Here is a 24,880-nt window from a genome sequence, read left to right on the forward strand (position 1 = left end):
AATTATAAAACACACCAAATAAAACTAAAAAACTCACCAATTGGAATTACATAAACACACCAAATAAAATTACATAAACATACGAAATAATAAAAAACTCACTACATCGTTTAATGACCTTTGAAGTGCAGTATATCGTTGAATGACCTTTTCATTGTAACGTCCATCCCTTTCTAATAGCTCGTGTTGCACGGGTTCTTCGGTGGCATCATGCGCACAATATATCCGTGTTCTTGAATTGTTCATCGTGTCTGGCTCTGGCTCATATTCATCAACCGCATCATAATCGAACTCATCTTCCACAATCATGTTGTGAAGAATGACGCACGTCATCATGATGGATCGAAGTGACTCTACATTGAACATTCTGGCAGCACCCCTGACGATCACCCAACGAGCTTGAAGGATACCAAAACAACGCTCCACATCCTTCCTGCACCCCTCTTGACAGCTTGCAAAGTGTTTTTCCTTTGCACTTCGCGGACGTGGCACTGTTTTGACAAATGTTTCCCACTGTGGGTAAATATCGTCAGCTAGGTAGTATAGCCCGTCGTACCTACGTCCGTTGACGACGTACGTGACTTTTGGTGCCTTTCCTTGCAGGACGTCGTTGAACACTGGGGATTGGGCAAGGACGTTGAGATCATTTTGAGCCCCCGGAACCCCAAAAAAGGCGTGCCATATCCATGTATCAAAAGATGCCACTGCCTCCAAAATGATAGATTTTGATCCTTTTCTGTCCCCATATGCGCCTTGCCATGCACTTGGACAGTTTTTCCACGTCCAATGCATACAATCGATGCTTCCTATCATCCCAGGAAAACCTCGCATCTCGCCCTTCTGCAGAAGCCTTTGCAAGTCCTTGCGAGTAGGTTTTCGGAAGTACTCTGCGGTGTACAAAGATTCGACTGCTCCGCAAAACTTCATCAGGGTCTCAAGAATGGTTGATTTCCCCATCCTCGTTATCTCATCCACTTGGTCTGCAGATGCTCCATACGCAAGCATGCGCAACGCAGCAGTGATTTTTTGCTCAGGCAGGAGACCCATAACACCACAAGCATCCTTCTTTTGCATAAAGTAAGAATCATGGTTGCAAACATCAGTCATGATTCTGTTAAAAAAATGTCGTTCCATTCTAAAACGACGTCTGAAGTACGTATCAGGAAATGCACTGTTATGGACAAAGTAATCGTCCAACAGCTCTTCACCCCGTTGTTACCTGCTTCTATCAAGGTTTCTTGAACGGTTGGGCCTGCATATCTGAGCAACAGTCTAGATGACTCGACGGGAATGTGAGGCTCTGGCCATTCTTGTTTCGTCATCTCTCATTTTACGCTCCTCATCCTCTTCCATCTCATTTTCGGCTATCTGAAGGTTGAACATTCCTTCAGATTGGTTAAACAATTCTTCCTCTTGCTGATCGATTTCCCACATCATCCTTGATGAAGAAGAAGACATTGTAATGATGGATAGTGAAGAAGAAGCAGAAACTATGAATAATGAGATAGAGATGTTGAGAAAATTGGTGTGAGATTTGTGAGGATGGATGGTGGATTATATGGACGATTTAGAAATGATTGGATTGTAGATAAGGCCACGTGGCATGTCGTCATTCGTTAAAAATATAATCGAAATCTATCCTCAAAGATTCTGAAAAGATAATGACACGTGGCACGATCGTATTGGATAAAAATCTTATCGAAATCGATCTCCAATAATTATCTTTTCGGATAATGACACGTGGCGCAATTTTGAACGAGTTAAAATCTGATCGAAATCTATCGTCAAAGATTCTCAAAAGATAACGACACGTGGCACGATGACATTGGATAAAAATCTTATCGAAATCCATCGCTAAATAATTGTTTTTTTTTTATAAAATGACACGTGGCGCAACGAGAACGATTTAAAAAATCTTATCCGAAATTACAAATAATTTTATTTTGTATTATTTAAACAAACAAAAAAAACTAATATTTTATTGCCTATTGCCAGGGGAGAGGGCTCTAAGGGTGGAGATGCAAATGGTAATTACTGTTCATTAATGGCAGTTACTATTCATTAAAGGCAGTTATTGTTCAAAAGGGTGGATTCAATAGTGGATTGTCTGGGGGGGAGGGCTCCATGGGTGGAGTTGCTCTAAGGAAGAAGCCTCGGGCAGGATAAGTGAGGAGGAGGGTTGGGCCCGTGTGAAGAGTGGTGGGCTCTACAGGCCGTAAGAATGAGATGCATGTGGAAGAGAAAGAGAGCTTGGGCTCGGCAACAGAGGCTGCGGAGATGCGAAAATAGGTACAACTAGAAATTGGTACCCCTCGCGTTGCTGCGGGATTAGAAATTGTAAGAAAAATTATGTCATAGACGATTAATATTACTTAGATTAAAAATGTTTTAAGATTTTAACAAACAAAAGATTTAATCGATACAATCCACACACAAACAATCGTAGAACTCTCGTCTCTGCATAGAAAAAAAATAAGTCATTCACCGAAGCACCTAAAGTTTCCCACCATTACTCTTGATTGTCAAGAAAGCAACCTAGGCAAGGAAAAAATATGAAATATTAAAATACATACAATTAATTTATACATCAACATGTTTATATTATAAAAAAATAAGGATAAAGTATGGTTACCTAGTGTTTTTTATTGGTGGAAAAGAATCTGGTTTTATACCAGTTCGAGAGGTCTTTTTTTTTTAGTGATTTAATAGTCACTTTTTTAGAACAATGCAATCTAATATTGTAAATGTAAATATTAAGATTTTATGTTATAACTAAACAATTATCTCTCAAAACTATCTCCAAAATAATTAAACATGCCCAACAACTGTAGTGATTTGAAAACAAATTGCATGATGTGATTCCTGAAATTGGTTCTATAATATTTCTTCATCTTTAGTGAAGCCAATTTTCTAAGAAAAATGCAAGGGGTCTTTTATAAACATGATAAAACGCTTCAAAAGGCAAAGAAATGAGATTAATTTATGGAAAAGAGACCAAGCTTTTACCTTGAGGACAGTGATGACATTATCTATGTCAATAGGTCTTTCCGGCTTTGCCCCAATCATGCATATCAAAGAAAAAAAAGGGAGAAAATCATCCAAATATATAAGACTTTCAGTTTACATGCATCCCAAATTAGGGTTCCAACATCACAACAATTCTGAAAATTTAGGTTCCAACATCCCATAAATAATTAAACGAAAAAAAAATTAAGAGAGAGAGGGAGGAATAATGCATACCAAGGAAGAGAAAAAGCTGGAACGGATCAAGGTGTTTGGGGATTAAAGTGAATTGGTATTTGGGTCTGTTTTGTTTTTTTTCTTTAAGTTTTAGTAATTTGTATGCGCCATCCATTTGTATTTATAGTAATTACCTGCACAAATCTCAATCATCTTACAATCTATCACTACACATATAGAGTTCAAACAAAATGGCACACTGTGACCTCTTTTTGGTCAGCAACAGTTTTCCAAAGTGAAATCAACTATTACTATTGTTAATTATCAATCTGTTAGGCAAATTCAAGAATTTTCATACACAAATTTCAGAAATAGATTAAATGAACAAATTAAGAGAGAGGGAGAAATAATGCATACCAAGGAAGAGAAAAAGCTGGAACCGACCCTGCCATGGTATACAGGCATCTCAATTTTCAATACCAATTGCCTTTCTCAAATCTAAACATCTCTCTCTAGTCCTCCCTCCCATCCCAAAGTCCTCTCACCAACACATCACATAGTAAAACGAAATCAAGTTATTCATGATTACTCAAATCCCAAGTTGGGTGAGTAACTATAAATTCTCGAGGCATCTAGTGACCAAGAGAATAACATTCGCTCTTACCTTAAAAAATAGCCATGTTAGGTTATTGTAAAAATTATGATCCACTTTTATCATATTTATTAAACTCTAAATAAAATATTATGAAACATTGTGTTATTTACATGCACCAACATGCAAGAAAAACATATGGTTTCATATTCCAAGAGAAAAATAAGTTGAGGAAAAACCTCAACACTTAACCTTATTATAATGGTGGCTGCTTAGTATAGCATCTGATCGTCTCAATGACCTCTTTGAAACCGCCGTGGAAACATGTGCTTGGGAATCTGGATGACAGCCTAGAACAACATTGTATCTCAAAGCCTGATATTCATAAAAACCTGTGTCAACTTAAAAAAATCTAACTATTTTCTGAATCACCAATTACCATTCTTTAAAATCTGTTTCCTGGAAACAAAGATCATTCAAATGTCACTATTATTAAACCTATTAGCAAGAACAAAGATTCTTAAACTTCCTATTTCCATATATGAATTTAAGGAGGAGAGAAAAACAGAGTTATGCATGTATAGAGGTGCAGTTGATTTTAAGTTGTCAATGGGAGAAAATACCTGGAATTGGAGATAAACTTGGTGAAAGTAGAAATCTTCAAGCTGCAAACAAATTGATCCTGGTTTTGGTCACAAAATGTCCTTTCATCACAAAAAATTACAGCAAAACTTTTAAAACTAAACAAAATTGTGTGAAATGATTAGGAAAGCAAAATTTTTCTAGACTATGCAGAGAAATAAAATTTAAATTAAAAAAAAAAAAAGGTGAGTTCAAATAAAACTATATATAGGTACACCGAGCAATTATTTCAGTAAAGTAAGCAATTAGAAACAACACACAGTTATAGACAATGGGTGATGTAATGGTTAAAAACTATGTAAACCATGTAGATATATAAAAATTGAGCACTTACTTAAGTTGAAGGTTAAGAGAATGCTTTCAGTAGCAGGAAAAGAGTCGTTAGATTGAGTTTGCTGCAATGATTATCTTCTCTGTAGAAAGCATTATCAGATGAAAATTGAAAAAATGTAAGGTCATGTTATATTTGCTAAGAATAGAAGTAGTATTAGTGAAACGGATGTCAAAATTTAATGACTACAATACATTTTACTGAATTAACAAAACTCGGAATACTCGTATCGTTAACCAAACATTATCTTTCCAGTAATACCGAATTATCAGAAAATTAGAACCAAACAGATTGTTTATTATTAACCCACTATATATATATATATATATATATGTATGTATGTATGTATGTATTACTTTGCAACCACCAGAGAACACTATTTGACAACGAAAGAAAATGAAATGCCTCATCTTTGAGAAAAATTGATAGCATGAATGTTCTTGATCCTTAATAAAAAAAAAGTACAAATTTTCAGAATGGTAACTGAATCACATACCTTAATTCAGTAGTTACATGATCGATTAACTTAAATAAATATATGGTTGAATTCATAATTAAGCTTTAATTAGTCACTCAAGCCTTTAAACCTCTGTAAAAGCTTCAAGCAATCTTAAATACTTTCCTTTTCAAACCTTTTTCGTCTCTGTACATTGATCTAAACAAAACTTTAATTAAGCATTCAAGCTTTTAAACCTCTGTAAAACCCTTAAGTAATGTTAAATACTTTGCTTTTGAAAGCTTTTTGGTGTCTGGACATTGATTTAAACCAATAACGAAAACAACTCTCAAAACTAATTGGAAAAAAAATTGAGTCTCTTTTGTTAAAGAACGATTAGAATCTGAAACCACAGCACATACCAATCAAAAGCATAGTGAGAAACGACATCAACTCAATGCACAACACATTAACTCAAGACACAACCAAATTATCAGGGTTTCTTTCAAACAAATACAATTTTGCAGCAAAAAATTATACACACCGTAAACCAATTTGTTACAGCCAGCATAAACACAACAGAGAACCAAATTGGCACAGTTTTTTTCAAACAAATATAATTGGGAAGTAAAAAATTACAGAGAAAGAAAACTAATTTTCAGGGTTTCTTTGAAACAAATACAAACTGAGAATTGGAAATTACATGTAGCTGTTTTAAACATACCCAAGTTCAATATAATTTCTTTGTCAATAATCTGAGCAGCATGCGATTAGTCATCAATTTCACAAAAAAATTGTCCCAACATGCAGATCCGCAGCAAAAACAAAAACAAAGACCTTAAATTTCTTGGCCTAGAGATAGCAAGATTAGGATAAAACATTGAAACCGAAAACAAAACTGAAGTAAAAACCCATATGCAGCCGAATTAAACACACACATGTTGGATTTTGTGGCTCAATACTTCTTGGGCCTTTAGTTTTTTTGTCTCAAGCCCAAATAGGTTTGGCCTTTTGTTATCCATTTGAAAGCCACATGGCAGCTAGGGTTTAATTAAAAGGCATCAGCCTTATATAAGGCAATTCATGCCATTTGGTCAGTAGAGAGAGCAGAAACGCAGCGGCAGCAGAGAGTAGAAAAACAGAGCAGCCGACAGAGAAGAAAGTTAAGTCCTGCTATTTTTTTCTGTCCTCTATTTGTGCAATCATTCATTCAAAGATATTGTGCTACATTTGTAGCTTTTGGGAGAGAAGGGATTTGATATATGTTTCTTCTTCTCCATTTGTTTTTTGTATGAGTGAGAGTTATTGGGTGTATGTGGGATCTGGGTTTGAGTGTTGAACTCTATTTGTAATCTCCTTTTGATATTAGTGGAATTTCCTCGCCGTCTCGGAACTGGACGTAGGCTTACGCCGAACCAGTATAAACCCTTGTGTCATTTGGATTATTTGTCTTATCATATTTTGCCGTTGTAGTTTATTGGTTTCATATTTGACGCTTCCGCACAACAAGTGGTATCAGAGCTCTGGGTTTCGACTTGGGGCTTTGTACTAATATGTCTATGAAACCTTCGAATATGTCGGTGAAATATGATATTGAAAAATTCAATGGGAGGAATGATTTTAGCATGTGGCGGGTTAAGATGCGAGTTGTGCTAGTTCAACAAGGGTTGCTTAAGGCGTTACAGGGTGTGGAAGCCTTGCCACAAGATTGGTCTGCTGAAGAAAAAGAAGACGCTTTGAATCGAGCACATAGTGCAATTATGTTATCACTATCTGATGAAGTTCTTCGTGAGATGGAAAATGAAACTACTGCAGCTGGTTTGTGGCTTAAGTTGGAGAGTATATACATGACCAAATCCCTCACCAATCGTTTGTATTTGACTCCTTCTTATGCGAATTTTGTTGAAACTTTGTTATATGGGAGAGATTCTATTTGTATGGAGAATGTAAAAGCCGCTTTGAATTCAAGAGAGTTAAAGAACAAAGTATTTGGAAATTTGAATGATTCTCATTCTGAGGCTTTGATAGCAAGAGGCAGAGATAGGGAATATGGTTCAGGTAGTAATAAAGGAAATTTGAGATCGAAGTCTAAGACCAAAAACAACACATGCAACTATTGTCGCAAGGAAGGGCATTGGAAAGTTGATTGCCCAAAACTGAAAGATAATGCTGGTGCGAGTGCGAATGTCATCGATGACGACTTCGACTTTGTTCTATGATGACAGTTGGCTACACCAGATTTGAAAAAAAAAAAAAAAAAAAAAATGGAATCTGGTGTTATGGGTACTCTTAAATCTCTCTGCTACATATGGAGATTTAAGAGTTTGTAAGGATTCTGTGTTATGATTTGAGAAAGTTGCTTAGTAGCCTCTATGTATGTTTGTGTTATGTCAGTTGCTCTTCATCGGTGTTTTTATTGTTTTGGATATTGGTATGGTTTTGCTTTTTTTGGTAAAGTTGAATTCAGTGAGGGCCAATTTGTTAAGTTCTGCAAGTTTGGATAGTGAGACACCACACTATTTTGGAGACACCACATGCATTGCAGAACATTTGTGTGGAACCCTCTTGTAGAAGGCAAGTTATATGCTTTCTAACTTTGTTTGGTCTATGGACATTTGGTTGGATTTGTTTGCCACTGCTATTTGGTTTGTTGGTCTCCATCATCTGCAATTAGCTTTTTTTGAAGACTACAGTTGAGGTATAGTTTTGGATCTCCTACTGATTATTTGAATTTGAAATTTTGGTTGTCCTGTTGGTGCTCATGTGATGATGGTAAACTTGAGTGAAGGGCATATTTTTTGTATGTGGTATGTGAGACCTTGTTGCCAAATTTGTAATCAGTTTTGACTTGGAGAATGTGCCATGCTATGTGAATGAGTCTATTGGTGCAGTTTAAGACCATGGTGTTTGTGAGCAGGTGGAGTTCGTTGTGTGTCCAACTTTGGTATGGTGTGCTTGATCTTTTGTTGGTGATATTGAAGAATTTCAGTTCTTCGTTTGAATCACCTTTTGTTTTGATCAAGGCACTTATGGTTTGCAAATTTGGAGAAGACGGTAGAGAAATGTTTACTTTCGTTGGCTTTGGTACAGTTTGAGTCGAGGTGGAAATTGTTATGAGTACCGGAAAGTTTGGGGAATTTGATTTAGCTTCCGTTGTCTCTAGTTCGTATTTTGGGTGCTTATGATGATTGTTGAGTCAACTCTGTGTTGCTTTCGGGAATTTCGCCAAGGTGGAGATTGTTGGATTTTGTGGCTCAATACTTCTTGGGCCTTTAGTTTTTTTGTCTCAAGCCCAAATAGGTTTGGCCTTTTGTTATCCATTTGAAAGCCACATGGCAGCTAGGGTTTAATTAAAAGGCACCAGCCTTATATAAGGCAATTCATGCCATTTGGTCAGTAGAGAGAGCAGAAACGCAGCAGCAGCAGAGAGTAGAAAAACAGAGCAGCCGACAGAGAAGAAAGTTAAGTGTTGCTATTTTTTTCTGTCCTCTATTTGTGCAATCATTCATTCAAAGATATTGTGCTACATTTGTGGCTTTTGGGAGAGAAGGGATTTGATATGTGTTTCTTCTTCTCCATTTGTTCTTTGTATGAGTAAGAGTTATTGGGTGTATGTGGGATCTGGGTTTGAGTGTTGAACTCTATTTGTAATCTCCTTTTGATATTAGTGGAATTTCCTCGCCGTCTCGGAACTGGACGTAGGCTTACGCCGAACCAGTATAAATCCTTGTGTCATTTGGATTATTTGTCTTATCATATTTTGCCGTTGTAGTTTATTGGTTTCATATTTGACGCTTCCGCACAACAACACATGCAGCTGAATTAAACACCCACATGCAGGATCCAATGGTACTAACAAAACCCTCAAAATCGCAAAAAATAAATTTGAACAGAAAACCCATCTGCATATCCAAAATCACAGAAAAGAAATTGAAACACCTAAATTGAGAAAGCCGTAAAACTCACCAGGAAACGCTAGCTTTTTTGGGTAAAAAAAATCTCCGAATCCAACTGAAGAATCGAAGAAATTTCTACAGGTTGGGTGGTTTTTCAGCAAGAAAGTGCGGTTGGTAATGTGTCATACAAAGATCGCAAGGTCGGAGAGGGAGAGAAGGTAGCTTTGGAGAGCAAAATGAATCGAGGTCAGAAGCAGGTAATTGTGAAAGAAGTGAAACGGAGGGAAAAGTTGAGAAGAAAGGTCGAGAAGCAGTCGATCCAGAGCGATGAGCGACGCGTCGACAAAAGGCAAATAGAAATCTTGACCAACACGTGTATAGAAGGGCAAAACCGGGATTAGAGTAAACATGTGAGGGCAAATTCGGTAGAACAATGTGCTTATGAACATTGTTTCAGTTCATTTTCTCTTTTAGTATATATATAATTTCCAACTGAACAGTGCGAGAATCATGATGTACCTGCAAGTTAATAAAAGGAAAATAATCTTCCTGAAAATGATATGAAAGGAGATATAGACACGGGCGGATAATGGGTCGAGACAACGATAACCTTTGTGATTTTGACTATAACCTAAGAAGACACTCTAGGGATCGGGAAGAAAGTTTGTGGGATGTATATGGGCCTAAGTGCAGAAAACATGTAATACCCAAAGACACGAAGATGGGAGTAAGAAGGCGGATGATAAAAAAGTTTGGAGTAGGGAGAATTCCATTTGAGAACGGGGGTAGGGAGAAGTTTAATAATATGAACTGTAATAAGAGTGGCTTCAGCCTGATATTCTAAAGGAACATGGGCAATATGGAGAAGTGTTCGAGTCATATCATTAATACGCCGATGCTTACGTTTGGCAAGCACATGTTGAGCAGTGTTTGGGCACGAGAACCGTTGATGAACGCCGTGAGCAGTACAAAAGGTACTGAATGTATGATTAACATATTCAGTACCATTATCACTTTGAATGATTTTAATGGTGGAGTGAAAAGGGTTGCGGATCATGGTGACAAAGGTTTAAAAATGAATAGAAAGGTCTGACTTAAGACACATGGGATTAATCCAAGAATAGCGTGAAAATTCATAAGTGAATAGAACACAGTAACGAAAGCCACTTATAGAGTTGATAGGAGACATCCAATAATCCGAATGAATTATGTCAACAGGAGACGAAGCATAACTTGTATTATTAGAAAAAGGTAATTGAATGGATTTGCTTATAGCACAATCCTTATAAATTTTTTTATTGAAAGTATATTGTTTTCCTAACAAAGGTCCGAGATGAGAGAGGACAGAGGGGGAAAGGTGACCAAGACAGCGATGCCAGGTCAAGGAATGAAGATCGGCAAGGGGCGCGAGGGGCAGCGGAGGTGGGGAAGAGTCGACAACGAAAGAGTGTAAAGTCCATCTTCGCATGGGCCTTGAAAGAGCAACACACGGGCAATTAAATCATAGATTTGATAATAGTCAGGGGCAAATAGAAAGAAAACACAATTATCTTTAGTAAAGCGGGCAAGAGAGAAAAGGTTTTTACGAAGGAGAGGGATACGAAAGACATCACGAAGGGTAAATTAGGATGAACCCAAAGCTAGAGGAAAATTACTGGTGTGTGAGTAATTGGAAGTGAATCACCATTACCCAAAAACACATTTTGATTACCATTATAAGGTGATGGATTTTGCAGCGGCACAGTCGGACCAGTCATATGGTGGGTGAATCTTGTGTCTGGATACCAAACTAGATCAGCAGCTACAGCGGGCTAGACCATATATGAGCCAGCAAATGGCTGATAAATGGATGGGCCAGAGTAACGATGTGGACATTGGGCAGATGAGTGTTAAGTAGTGCTGAAAGTAGGGCACTAGAAAGGGGACAAGCCTAAAAGCCCAGGCGCAAAAGCAGGCCGAAGAGATGAATGTGCAAGAGCACGCCACTACTGCTGCCAATTAGAAGGAATCGGCAGCTATTGCTACCAATTAGAAAGAATGTTGACGACACTTATTATTGCCTCGAAAATAGTTGTTGTTGCGATGGTTGCTGCCACGGTGAAAATTGTTTCGATTGTTGTTAAACCAATTATGACGTTTTCCACCAGATGGATTGGAGGATTGATGGGATAGGGGTGGTGGTAGGTGATTGGTAAAACAAGCCGTATAAGAAGAAGGAGAGGAATTAGTGAGATGAGGGTCCTGTACTTGAAAAGCAAGAATGTGAGCGCAAAGATCATTGAAGGTAGAGAGAGGTGGGGTCTAAATAATTGCAGTACGAAGGATTTGGATCTTCGCCGGATTCCTTCCCTGGGGATCCTAGGGATCAACGAACACGGATCATTAATAAAAAATCGTGCAGTCCAATTAAATGCCTTTTATATTTTTAAAAGTAAAATAGCATCGTTTTACGTGAAAAAAAAAATAAAAAATAAATTATGGCCGCATGATTTTTTATTAACGATCCGTGTTCATTGATCCCTAGGATCCCCAGAGAGGGGATCCGGGGAGGATCCAAATCCCAGTGCGAAGTGTTAAGTGTATAAGTGAATGGTTGAGATTAGAACATTGTCACTTAATACTACAATAGTATATTAGACTATTATAACTGTCAGTAGTTAATATAGTTAAGGATTGTATTGTACTGCTGTGAGTATAAAGCTTCACATGAATCATTGTAAACTTGATCATTAAGAAATACATAATTCCTATTTCTCTCTCTCTCTCTCTCTCTCTCTCTCTCTCTCTCTCTCTCTCTTTGTCCTCTTCTATTTTCTTTCTAAAACTATGCTTCTGCTTCTACATATCATATTAACATGGTATCATCGCTGAATAAGCTTCGTTGCAAGCTTTTTCGATCCTTAATTATTTGCTTCTGCTACCTATTTCTTTCTTCTACGATCTTTCTGTGATTTCTTTTGTGAATTTCTGGGCTGTGATTCTTACCTATTTCTGCCATCTGTTTTCTACAAGTATTTGTACACCAAGTGTTTGTTTTAAGTTCTCTGAGAAAGCTGATCAACATGGTTACTGCGACTCAATTGCAGATCTTGCAATCAACGATCACGGGGTTAATTTCTTCCGGTTTTAGTCAAGTTGGATGAGACCAACTACCTTCAATGGCACTTTCAGATGTAATTGATGCTTGAAGGTCATGGGATTATGGGGTTTGTTGATGGCACAAATATGTGTCCTTCCTAATTTCCTTCCACCTGTTCTGGAGATTCTAAGGTAATGACTAGTGTCTCATCTTCAAGAACTGAAACAAATGAATACAAGGTTTGGAAAATGCATGATAGGGTACTTATGCATCTCATTGCTGCAACCATATCCTCTTCTGCAATTTCTTGTGCTATTGGTAGCACAAGTGCAAGGGATTTATGGGTTAGGCTTCACGAACAATTCTTTATTGTGAATAGGGCTGCAATCTTTCAAGTGAAATCAAATCTTTATACCATCAAGAAAGGCACTGATTATGTGACTTAGTACCTGCAAAGACTCAAGGTAGCAAGAGATTTTCTTGCTGCTGTTGGAGTCACATTTGCAGATGAGGACATTGTTATTCTTGTTGTTAATGGCTTGCCATCCAAGTACAACACCTTTAGATGTGTGATCCGTGGCAGAGAAAATGTTATTTGTCTCAAAGATTTTCAATTCCAATTGCTTGCAGAGGAAGCTTTTGTTAAAAACAATTCCTCAATACCATTCCTTTCTGCTATGGTGGCACATGATCAAAGACAGGGTTCCAAAGACTCAGTAACTACCAATTATGGTCATGGATCATTTGCATCAAATGGCTCTATACAAAATTTGGGTTTTCAAGGCAATGGTCATTCTAGTTTCTATGCCAATTCTGGATGCAATGGAGGCAATGGACACAATCAATCCTTTTACTCAAAATCAAAAGGCACATGCAAGTTTCAGTATAATCAAGGCCAAAGGTATTCTAATCCTAAACGTGTTGTACATGATTTCATTTCACAGTTTAACAACGGAGCTTCTTATTCTACAATCACTTGCCAATTGTGTGCTCAACAAGGTCATAGTGCAACTAATTGTATTTATAGAATCACTGATTCACCTGAGCCATGTCAAATATGTAATAGAAACAACCACAGTGTTGTCACTTGCTTGTATAGAAATAAGACCTATTCATCTGCACCTCCAATGATTGTTATGCTTACCAGTTTCACTAGACAAAACCAATCGTATGCAATGCCATCTTCTATGCCATCCCACTTGTCTAATGTCGTGCAATGTGGTAACGGTTGATTCCATTACAATAATGGTCCAAGGTTTAATACATACAAGTCTTTTCCTCAATTTTCACCTGGAGTTCTTGGCTCACCTCCATTTTCGTATTCTAATTTACACAAAGGTCATTTTACTGCTCATTGTTATCACATACTTAATACTCACTCCTCAGTTTCAGCCCATGAATCATGTCAAAGTACATTGACAATATCTCAAGAAATTCTTGGCTCTTATCCCCCTCTAACAAAATATTGTGAATGTTGTTGGCCCAAGGATGGATGCTTTAGTGGATGTAATCATGTTTATGGCAGGAAGGGAGATTAAATTCCAATAAAACATGATGTGACTAACGACATGACTAGTGAAGGAGTTGATAAGGAAAGAATAGAAAGCATGTTTGGTGAGAAGCTGGAAATGGTGGCAACAAAGAAAGCTATTTTGTCTATTGAGTTATATGATTTACAAAAGCACACTCACCACACTCTATTAACACCATCATTTCAATGCTCAGATCATGAAATCAATGTATCAACTTCCTTGTGCCATTCTACAAGTTACCTTCCATCACTCGAATCTGATCTTACCATCAAAACACCTGATGAAAAATCAACATGTTCCCTCTACGAAATTCAAAGACTAGTGGCATTCTTCTGGAGACAAGTAATACCTTATCAGATATATGCTCTTACCACTGGCAACAAGACTATGACAACATTGGAAAACTTGGTGAAATGCATAGCTTGGGTAAGTTATGTGATGGTGCAAGTATTGTTGATCTTAAGCTAGCATATCATATGCTAATTACTGACAAAGGTGGAGGCCCCAAGTTTTTGTTCAGAAGCATTTATCTTGGATGCACTTTGAGACTGATTTCTTCCTTCTTAATTATTGGGTTGCTGAGCTGGCTTTTATAGTTTAAGTTGGAATTTCTTGTTGCTATAATTAGATTACTTGTGTAGTTGGTTGGAAGAATTCAATCGGTCTTTCATGACATATCAAAAATCTAATCTTTATAAACTGCACTAAGTTTAAAGATGTTGATGATAAAGGTATTAGTTTGACTTGTCACTCGTTGAAGTGCTATGTTCCTTGCAACAATATTATATTTTGATACTTCAACCATGAGATTGAGGGAGACAATCTTATATCATGGTCATTTATCAAGAAGCTTCTTGTTCAATTGGCCTCTTCAAATCAACAATTTGCAGTCATTCAAACTCACTGTTCCAACCTCATGCTTGGATCCTTCAATCATGAGTTTTAGCGAGAATGTTAAGTGTATAAGTGAATGGTTGAGATTAGGACATGTGTCATTTAATACTACAATAGTATATTAGATTGTTATAACTGTCAGTAGTTAATATAGTTAAGGATTGTATTGTACTATTGTGAGTATAAAGTTCATATGAATCATTGTAAACTTGATCATTAAGAAATACAGAATTCCTATTTCTCTCTCTCTCTCTGTTCTCTTTCATTCTCTCTCTAAAACTCTGCTTCTGCTTCTACTTCTACATTTCTTCATATTCACACGAAGCATATGATATTCAGGGCTAAGTCTACAGAGGATGGCTGTGACTAGGTATTCTGGATCCACTGGTTTGTTGATGGTAGCAAGAGCGTTTGAAATTTTCTTAGCATGAAGGAGATATTCATAGACAGATTTGGAGCCTTTTCTCATGTCCATCAGTTGAAACTGAAGACAGGCAGAGCTAGTAACTAAGGTTTGGGAAGATGTTAAAGACATTCCCAAACTTCTTTGGCAGTATCACAACCAATAATAATAGAGATGATATTCTTGGTGAGGGTGGTAGTGATATAACTCACCACAAGTTGATCTTGTTGAATCCAAGTGGCTAACTCCGGACTAGGAGAAGAAATGGCAGTAGGGTGCAACTGTTTTGGGGGCCGTTGGGTTAGCCATTGGGACAACGAGGATGGTGGAAGGTGGAGCCAGATAGGAGCCATAAATAAATTTGAAAAGACCATGCCCAATGAGGAACGACTTCATTTAACGAAGCCATGGAAGATAGTTGGTTTCGTCTAACTTAAGAAAGCTAGAGGTGTTGGGACCAAAATAGATGACAAGAGTAAAGGAAGAAGAGGAAGAAGGAAAGGTACTCATGAGATTTGTTGTGAAGAGGGGGATCGGCTAAGGTTTATGGGAGAAATAACTTAGACCTAGGATGACACCATGTGAATGAATATTTCCTTGTATTAATTCATTTCAGAGTTACATGATATATATAATACATTTGATGAATTTGTTAATTACAATTGATTCATTTCCTAATACAATTTACTAAACTTAACATAATCTAGAGAATTATGGAGTAATTACAATTGATTCATTGAATCTTGCTAACACAAACAATATGATAAACTATTAAAAAAATGCCAACCAAGAATTATACCTGGGATGCAAAGACTTTTCGGTGCTCATGGCCATTGTGGAGTTAAGCATTGCAAAACAAAGTATCTTATATCTAACCAGTGTTTTGATTACTTTTGTGGGGGGAAGGGGTTTTTAAGAGAATGCCTCCAAAGGACAATAGTTTGCCAAAAGATCATAAAAGTGCACAAAAGTAATTGTATATTGTTCTACAAGGAGAATAAAGCGTTGCATAGATGCCATGTATGTAATGAGTCGAGGTTCAAATGACATCTTAGAATAGAATGACATAGGTTTCACATAAAGTTATGCGTTATCAGCCATTAAAGTCGATGTTGTAGTGATTGTATATGTCGATGCATACTGCAAGCGACATAAGATGGCATAAGGAAGGAAGGGTAGATGACGATGCGATGAGGCATCCTCCAAAAGGAGAGGCATGGAAAGAGTCGGATGTACCCTAATTTTGCAGTTGAGCCTTAAAATGTTAGATTAGGACTTTCCACTGACGGATTCAATCCGTTCTGGTTTCTTAACCAATACCACAACACTTAGCCAACTTCATGTTCCCTTATAATTTGCCACCTTGAAAATGCATGAAGAAAGAATATATAATGATGACTCTATTGATAATTGAGGGACCAGATAGGTCCATTGGTGTTTATTTGTGACCATTGGTTAATGAGCTAAAGCATTTATGGATAAATGGTGTCGACACGTATGATAAGTCTACTGGGAAAATGTTCACCTTGTGAGCAGTAGTAATGTGGACTAAAAAAAATTTCCCATATATGCAATGGTTTCCATGTGGAGAACTAAGGGTTATATGGCATGCCCAGTTTACAGGGAGAACATAACATCTTTTTGGCACATTGGAAAAGTTTGTTATCTTGGTCATCAGAGATGGTTTCCACGGGACCACGAATGGCTTCAGAAGGATAAAGAGTTCGATGGCAAAATAGAGACTCGCCTAAGACCCAGAGTATGGTCTGGTGATCAAGTTTAGAATAGGTTAACCGTTTGGATTTTGCTCCGTTTGAGAAAACTGTAACTAAGACCTGACCATAAACACATCCGAACTGGACCCACCAGTCTATTTTTTGAGCTTTTGTACTGGTCGAAATTAAAACTTAGACACAACCTTGATGTTAAGCATGTTGAGAAAAATGCGTTCCACACATTGATGGGAACAATTCTAGATATCCAGGGAAAGACGAAGGACATGACCAAAGCTCATCTCGATTTGGAGCATAAGGCCTAATTTATGGATGAATAAGGACAGTGAAAAAGTCAGAAAGTTCCTTATGTTTTTTTTTTTTCACTTAACCCGGAAGAGAAAAAGAGTTTTTAAATTTTGTTTCTGTCAAGTTTCCAGATGGGTATGTTTCAAATATTGTGCGTTGCGTGAATATTGACAATGGTAAATTTTCTGGACTAAAGAGTCATGATTACCATGTGATCCTACAACGCCTACTTCTGGTTGGTATTCGATACTTGTTGCCCGATGATGTGGCCAAGCCAATCATGTTGTTGTCCATATTTTTTTTCACAATTGACTGCAAGGTCGTTGCGAAAGTCGGACGTTAATCAGTTGCGACGCAACATTGTCCAAGTCTTATGCATGTTCGAACAAATATTTCCTCCAGCTTTCTTCACAAGTATGAGATTGTTCACTTGCCAGAGAAGGCATTGCTTGTTGGACCACTTAACTATCAATGGATGTATCCAATAGAAAGGTATATACTTGTCCATAAATTTTTTATTCGTCATCAATGGACGATTTTAACGATTTTAACTCATTTATATGATAAAGTTTTTTTTTTTTCCAGGATTTTCAGTGAGCTAAAAAAGTATTTACGTAACATGGCGTAGCTCGAATGATCAATTATAAAGGCTTGGGTTGCATATGAGTCCCTTACATTTTGGGGAATGTATCTAAAATATGTTGAGACGGTTTTCAATCGTCCCTAGTGCAATAAAGACTGGATGTGAAAAAGGAGAAACTTTATGTTTTTTCCCAAATCGCATGACTCTTTGGCGATCATGTACGAGGCGAGTTGTTTTCCAACAAGGACATGCAGGTTGTGCATTGGTTTGTACTAAACAATTATGATGAGACAATGACATACCTAGATAAGCATGAAGAGGTGATGAAGCGGGAATGTCCATCAAATTTATTTACCAAGAAGCACTATGAAATGTTACCTTGGTGGTTTCTCGTATATGGAAGTTTTAATGTGTTTGTATTTAAGTTATTCTACTAATTTCATCAATATCTTCCAATTTTCTCAAACTAACGAGTTATGTTTTTGTATAGTGTTAGGTGAATTAATTGAAAGCATCCAATTCGCCCATTTACACTGAATAGTTATTTAACTTGGCGTTCAGACCTATTCGCGCTGAATTGTTCTCGGTTTGCCATGTTAACGACGTCAAGTTCTTAGGGGCTGAACATGATGACAAGTTGTGTATGAAAAACAGCGATGTCTATGTCCTGGGTGGGGAGAAAGTACAGACATTAAGTTCTATGGGAAACTAAAAAGTGTCATTCAATAACTTTACAAAGACCATTGCCAGGTGATCCTGTTTATATGTCAATGGTTTGATACAAACCCACATAGGTAGGGAAGTGTTAAGAGATACCATGGCTTACTATCTGTGTGCATTAACATAACTTGGTACGATGACGACCCTTACATTTTGGCAAGTATGGCAAAACAGATTTTGTATGTAGATGACCCTAAGGCCGGGAGAGGTCGAAAAATTGTTTAGAAGATTTAGCATAGGAATGTGTATGTTATATCGGACGGAGATCCTAGTGACGACGACGAAGACAATGTCACTCACCAATGTCTAGAATCTTCGATGAAAATTGGTGCAGATACACTCTAGGATACTAATCTTGTCCAAGAACTGTTTCAAATACCAAGAGTTGCTAAAATCAAAATACCGATGGAGTCAATTACAATTGACCTTGGTTATCTTCCGTGATACGATGCACCATGGGCGCGAACGACGACGGTGACAACCTATCAACAAGGAGGAATGAGACACTGAAACTGATGACATCGATGATAATGAAAGTTATTATAGATCGGATGAAATTTATTTGTTAATTGCTTTGTAAATTACATTAATTTATATTTATTGTAATTTCATTATCTTGTACTTAAAATAAATTTTATTTATTAAGTTTGTAATAAAATAAGGCTTTTTATATTAGCATCCCACAAAATGTTGAATGCACCCCACATTAAAATTTAATATTAAATAATTTATTTACCTTACTATACAACGGCAATTTTGACCTTATAAAGTTAAAAAAAAATCTAAATGCACCCCAAATCACTTTTAACGTATTATTTTTCTTCTTCAACTATCAAAATCCCTCTGACCCTCCATTGTTGAACAAAACCGTAACCAATGAAACTACAAACATGTTGATTGAGAAAAATAATTTTTGAGGAATGAAACACGAAATCGATGTTTCGGAAGCTTCACATGAGGTAAGACTTCATATTCTTTATTGTTTTAGTGATTTTGACGACATCGATAATTATTTAATCTTACTTTTGCTGCATTATTCAAGCTTCTATGTTCGTATTCATCTTTTAGGGATCACAGGGATTACATGATGAATTAACACCTAAAATTACCACCAAATATTAAAAACAAACGACATGGGTTTAATGGTGGAATTGAAACAACCCACATGTGCTTTAAATCCCAGGCGGCATCTTTTGTCAAAATTCCAATCGGCATTTTTTGTCCAAATTAAAAGCTTTATAAGATTTGAGAAATGTGGGTGTATAGAAAATGTGGGGTGCATGTAGAAAATGTAAGGTGTATATCGAGAAGGTGAGGTATGAGGTTATTATGGGGAAGTAGGGTGTATTAAGATAATTTTTCATTGAAAAAGCAAATATGAGGTGTATTAAGTATGTGGGGTTTATTCAGCAATTTGTGGGGTTTTAATATAATAAGCCTTTTTTTGTTTTATTTATTATTAAGTTTGTTATAAAATAATTTGAACATAAAAAATTCCTTATTTTTTTTAAATATTTGCACGACAACTAACCTAAATTTGTCGCTCAAGTATTTTAATTTCTCGCAGTGTTTTTATTTAGAAATTAGATTCCAATCCTTATTTTTTTCTACTCCATTAATTAAAACCTTATTCCTTTTCAAATTTTAATCAAGGTCCTTCGAATTTAATAAATGCCATTATTTATTCAAAAACAAAATATTTACATGTCAAGATAATTAAGTTTTATTTTTAAATATATTCATTTAGTGTTAGAAACGGTACAGTTGGTATATTATATTTATGGATAAACATTTTATCATATATTTCTATTTCTATTTTGTACCCATTTTAATTTGCAACCCTTTTTTTAAATTGTACCATTTTTCTTTTAAAATTTAATTTGTACCCATATATTAATTTATTTTTGTCCCTTATTTTTTAAACTTTTATTTGTACTCATAATTTTTTTAAACTTTTGTTTGTACTCATAATTTATTTTTTTACAAATGTACCACTTTGTTTTATGTAAAATGTATCCCTATTTTTTTGTAAGTACCATTTTTTATGTTAAATGTACCCATTTTTTAATGTAAAATCAATTTATTTTTTTCATCTAAGATGTACCATTGTTTTTTATTTTTTTTAAATATAAAATGTACCCATTGTTTTCTATATAAAATGGACCCACGTTTTTATGTAAATGTACCAATTATATATATATATATAATGTAGCCAAATTGTATTATATAAATGTACTCATTTTATAAAAATAAAATAAAATCCCCTTTTCTTATAATCTAGAATGCACCCACAAGCAATTATTGTTATTTTTTTTATCAAAACCCATAAGCAATTTTGAATAATTAAATTGGTAGTCTAAATGAAAGCAAAAACAAAAGAAAAAAAACACAGTTGAGTGTTTATTGGTACTATTGCATCTCTTTTATTATTATGTCATTTATGTAGCAGAAGAGAGACTTCAATCAAAAATCTAAAATGCATAAGGTTTGAATCTATAACAGTTAGGGATTAGGGACCGCAACTAAACTATCCCTTTTTTTTTAATTTTACACACTTACGCGACATTATTTTGCTTATCATCGCACAAATGTGTGAATTTTTGGTGACCTAAAAAAAACTGGTAGGGTAATTTGATTTTTCACGAAAATTAAAAAAATTGAGCAACACGGCTTATTTTTGCACAACAAAGGCTTCATCATTGTTCGAAGAATTCCCGCCTAGGCGCCATGTGGCTAGTCACTACCCCGATTAATCCCTAGGCATTTGAAAACTAAGAAAGGAGCCTAGACCTACTTAAAAGCTTGCCTACATCTGCTCAGGCACCCACCAAGATCCGCTAGGCACCCGCCTAGATCACTACTTTCATTTGGACAAAAAATAAATAACTTTCGTTTTGCATTTTATTTTTTTCACTAAATATCAAGAGACTTGTTGAGTACTTGGATGAACACTCATTATATGCTTGTTCCCCATGTTTTCAATATGTTCTATTACTTTATAATTTATATGTCATTATATACTTTATACATCTTTTAGAACCTTAGGCTTCGTTGCGCAAAAGTCTTCTACTAATTCAAACAAACAACCTATTCCCCTCAGTTTTCTTTCTTTTTCCTCATAGCTCTGTCTCCTCCAACAACCGGTCTCACCTTTCTCACTCAATCTTAGTCACTCTCACTCATTATCTCACCCTCTCTCACACTCACCCTCAAATATCTCACCCTCTCTCACGCCCAATTTCTCCCAATCATTCAATCTCTCACCCTTTCCCAAATTCGAGAATCTTTCACCCTCTCCCAGCCTATTCCCGTCACAGCCAAGGTCCCCCAACAACCTTCATCTCCAAAGGTACTTTTCCCTTTTTAGCAATTATAGCATTCAGGGTTAGGATTAGGTTCTAGTTAGGGGTTAGGATTCGGGGTTAGAGTTATTAAACTAAACATGGTAAATACCAAAAATATATATGACAATATTTGGGAATTTCTTATATTTCATTAATCTCCAAAGTGGAGTATATATAGGAGTTACAATTGGTATTACATATGTACTTCACCAATGTGGGACAATAAACTACTATTTACACTTTAACTAATATATAACTTGCAACATTCCCCCTCAAGTTGGTGTAAAGATGTCACGCATGCCCAACTTGTCAAGCGAGTTGGAAAACACACTATTAGACACAGCCTTAGTAATAGCATCAGCAAGTTGATATTCAGATCTCACAAACGAAAACATAATAACTCCAGCATCCAATTTTTCCTTAATGAAATGTCGATCAATCTCCACATGTTTTGTTCGATCATGTTGCACTGGATTATGAGCAATCTCAATAGTAGCCTTGTTATCACAATGAAGTTTCATAGCACCTTTTAGGTTAAACCCAAGATCTCTCAACAATTTTTTCAACCACAACAACTCACATACACCATGCGACATACCACGAAACTCAACTTCTGCACTTGACCTAGCCACCACTTTTTGTTTCTTGCTTCTCCAAGTAACTAAATTACCACCCACAAACGTAAAGTATCCAGATGTAGATCGTCGATCAGTGATAGAACATGCCCAATCTGCATCTGTATACCCTTCGACATTCAAGTGACCATTCTTGGAGAAAACCAGGCCTCTTCTAGAAGCCATCTTCAAGTACCTCAAAATACGGGTTACTGCTTCCATATGAGCTTCACTAGGTGAGTGCATAAACTGACTTACGACACTAACTGCATAAGCAATGTCAGGGCGAGTGTGAGACAAATAAATTAATCTCCCCACAAGCCTCTGACAATGATTCTGCTCAATCAGAGTATCAACAAATTTGCAATTTAACATACCTGTTTCAGCTAACAAATCAAGAACATATTTCCATTGAGATAGAAAAATACCATGCTTGGATCGTGCAACCTCAATTCCAAGAAAATACTTCAATTCACCCAATTCTTTCATTTCAAACTTAGTAGCTAGGTACTTTTGAAGGCGTTGTATCTCTTTCTGATCATCACCAGTCACTATCATGTCATCAACATAAATAATCAATGTAGTTAGCTTACCATTTTGTCACTTTAGAAACAAAGTATGATCTGAATAACTCTGGATATACCCAAACTTCTTCATTGAACTTGTAAACCTCCCAAACCACGCTTTAGGAGATTGTTTCAAACTATACAAGACCTTTCGTAACCTGCATACAACACCTTTTCCAAGAGATGTTCTAATACCAGGTGGGAGAACCATATACACTTCCTCCTTAAGGTCACCATGACGGAAAGCATTCTTAACATAAAACTGCAACAAAGGCCAATCCTGGTTTGCTGCTAAGGACAGAAGAACACACACAGTATTAAGTTTGGCAATAGGAGCAAAGGTTTCCTGATAGTCCACCCCATAGGTTTGAGTATAATCCTTAGCAACTAATCTGGCTTTATACTGGTCAATAAAACCATATGCTTTGTGCTTAATAGTAAACACCCATCTACATCTAACAGCTTTCTTCTCGTTTGGTAAAGGAACCAAATCCCAAGTAGAATTCTTTTCCAAAGCTTCCATCTCAACTTGCATGGCATTAACCCACTTAGGTCAGACAAAGCATCTTGCAATTTTGTTGGAATTGATACACTAGATAGCTGACATATGTAAGATGCATATGGTTTGGATAAACGATGAGTAGACACATAATTGTTGATAGGATATTTGGCTTTGGCATGCATATCAGGCTCATATTGTACTTTAGGTTTTCCACGATTAGCTCGTGAAGGCAACTGATACGTAGAATAATCGTCAAAATTTACCTTATGTATGCCACCATCTTGTACCAAACTATGAGAAGAATCATCACTAGATGAACCATTATCAGGCAACTTATTAGACATATCAGCAGCAGGCAACCGATCATCAGAAGGTAATTCATTAGACATACTAACAGGCAACTCGTTGGGCACATCTGATCTGTCGTCAGTAGAAATAGTTCCGGGAATAATAGGTAACCGATCAATATCTATAGTCGACTGATCAGTATCACGCAACATAATAGGTTCCGTTCCCAACTCTGCCTGTAACACATCATCCATACCATATCTTCGAATCTACACTTCACTCCTCTTCTCCACCTGAAGTGGAGAGTCGGAAGAGGGCTTCACAAAATACGAAACTTCCTCATGCAAGGTGACATCCATGGTAATATAAGTTTTTTGAGTCGGAGGCTGATAACACTTATAGCCTTTTTTATTGTTAGCATACCCAATAAAGACACACCGGATAGCACATACATCAAGTGTACTCCGCTGATGAGAGTAGACATGCACATATGCAATACACCCAAACACTTTCGGAGGCAGCTTTGATACAGAAACAAGAGAAACATGTTTTTGTAGCACATCGAGCGGTGTTTGAAAATCAAGAACCCTACTTGGAACACGATTGATCAAATACACAGCAGCCAACCAGCATGACCCCATAAATGATTAGGAACACATTTATCCAACATCAAAGAGTGAGCAACCTCCATTATTTGACGATTCTTCCGTTCGGACACACCATTTTGTTGGGATGTAAACGGAGTAGTCGTCTGGCGAATAATACCATGATCATGAAAAAAACATGCCAAAGTGTGATTCACATATTCTTCTCCGTTATCAGACCTGAAAACCGTAACGTTGGTCTGAAACTGAGTAGACACCATTGTACAAAATTCTAGAAGAAGTAACGGAACATCACTCTTATTCTTCATCAAGAACACCCAAGTAAACCGAGTACAATCATCAATAAAAGTAACAAACCAACGGAATCCATTAGAAGTAACTTTCGCCGGACCCCATATATCAGAATGTATCAAATCAAATGGAAAAGTAGCTTTAGAATCACTTACGAGAAAGGAAGCACGATGACTCTTAGCCATGACACATGTTTCACACTTTAACCCTGAATCACTACAAGTGTGAAACAAAGAAAGAAATAGATGTTTCATATAACTGAATGATGGATGTCCCAATCGTCGATGCCACAACCAAATTTGATGTTTGTCATCCACTTTAACACTTAAAACTTGATGATTATTTGAACCAGAAACAACAG

General features: G+C 36.5%; 1 protein-coding gene and 1 long non-coding RNA gene across 2 annotated transcripts; both read right to left on the reverse strand.

Moving 5' to 3' along the window:
- Nucleotides 1-2,335: 2,335 nt before the first annotated feature.
- LOC126604722 (uncharacterized) lies at nucleotides 2,336-6,114 on the reverse strand. Its single transcript, XR_007616720.1, has 5 exons — nucleotides 5,906-6,114; nucleotides 4,396-4,437; nucleotides 3,598-3,645; nucleotides 3,241-3,374; nucleotides 2,336-2,535 (listed from the first exon to the last, which is right to left on the reverse strand). It is a non-coding gene; the product is annotated as an uncharacterized LOC126604722 (long non-coding RNA).
- A 16,458-nt stretch (nucleotides 6,115-22,572) lies between these two features.
- Nucleotides 22,573-23,877, reverse strand: LOC126602150 (uncharacterized). Its single transcript, XM_050268985.1, has 3 exons — nucleotides 23,599-23,877; nucleotides 22,992-23,236; nucleotides 22,573-22,603 (listed from the first exon to the last, which is right to left on the reverse strand). Exons 1-3 carry the CDS (start codon nucleotides 23,875-23,877, stop codon nucleotides 22,573-22,575), a joined length of 555 nt encoding a protein of 184 aa, XP_050124942.1.
- Between the last annotated feature and the right edge of the window lie 1,003 nt (nucleotides 23,878-24,880).

This window comes from Malus sylvestris, chromosome 2 (assembly GCF_916048215.2).
Source record: "Malus sylvestris chromosome 2, drMalSylv7.2, whole genome shotgun sequence".
Lineage (NCBI taxonomy): Eukaryota > Viridiplantae > Streptophyta > Magnoliopsida > Rosales > Rosaceae > Malus > Malus sylvestris.

Coding starts and splice junctions, on each gene's coding strand:
- LOC126602150 (XM_050268985.1), bottom strand. CDS start 23,877: ATGGATGATGTGTTACAGGCAGAGTTGGGAACGGAACCTATTATGTTG. Junction 23,237..23,598: donor AAGATGGTGGCATACATAAG/GTAAATTTTGAC, acceptor TTTATTGACCAG/TATAAAGCCAGATTAGTTGC. Junction 22,604..22,991: donor GGAAAAGGTGTTGTATGCAG/GTTACGAAAGGT, acceptor CTGATTGAGCAG/AATCATTGTCAGAGGCTTGT.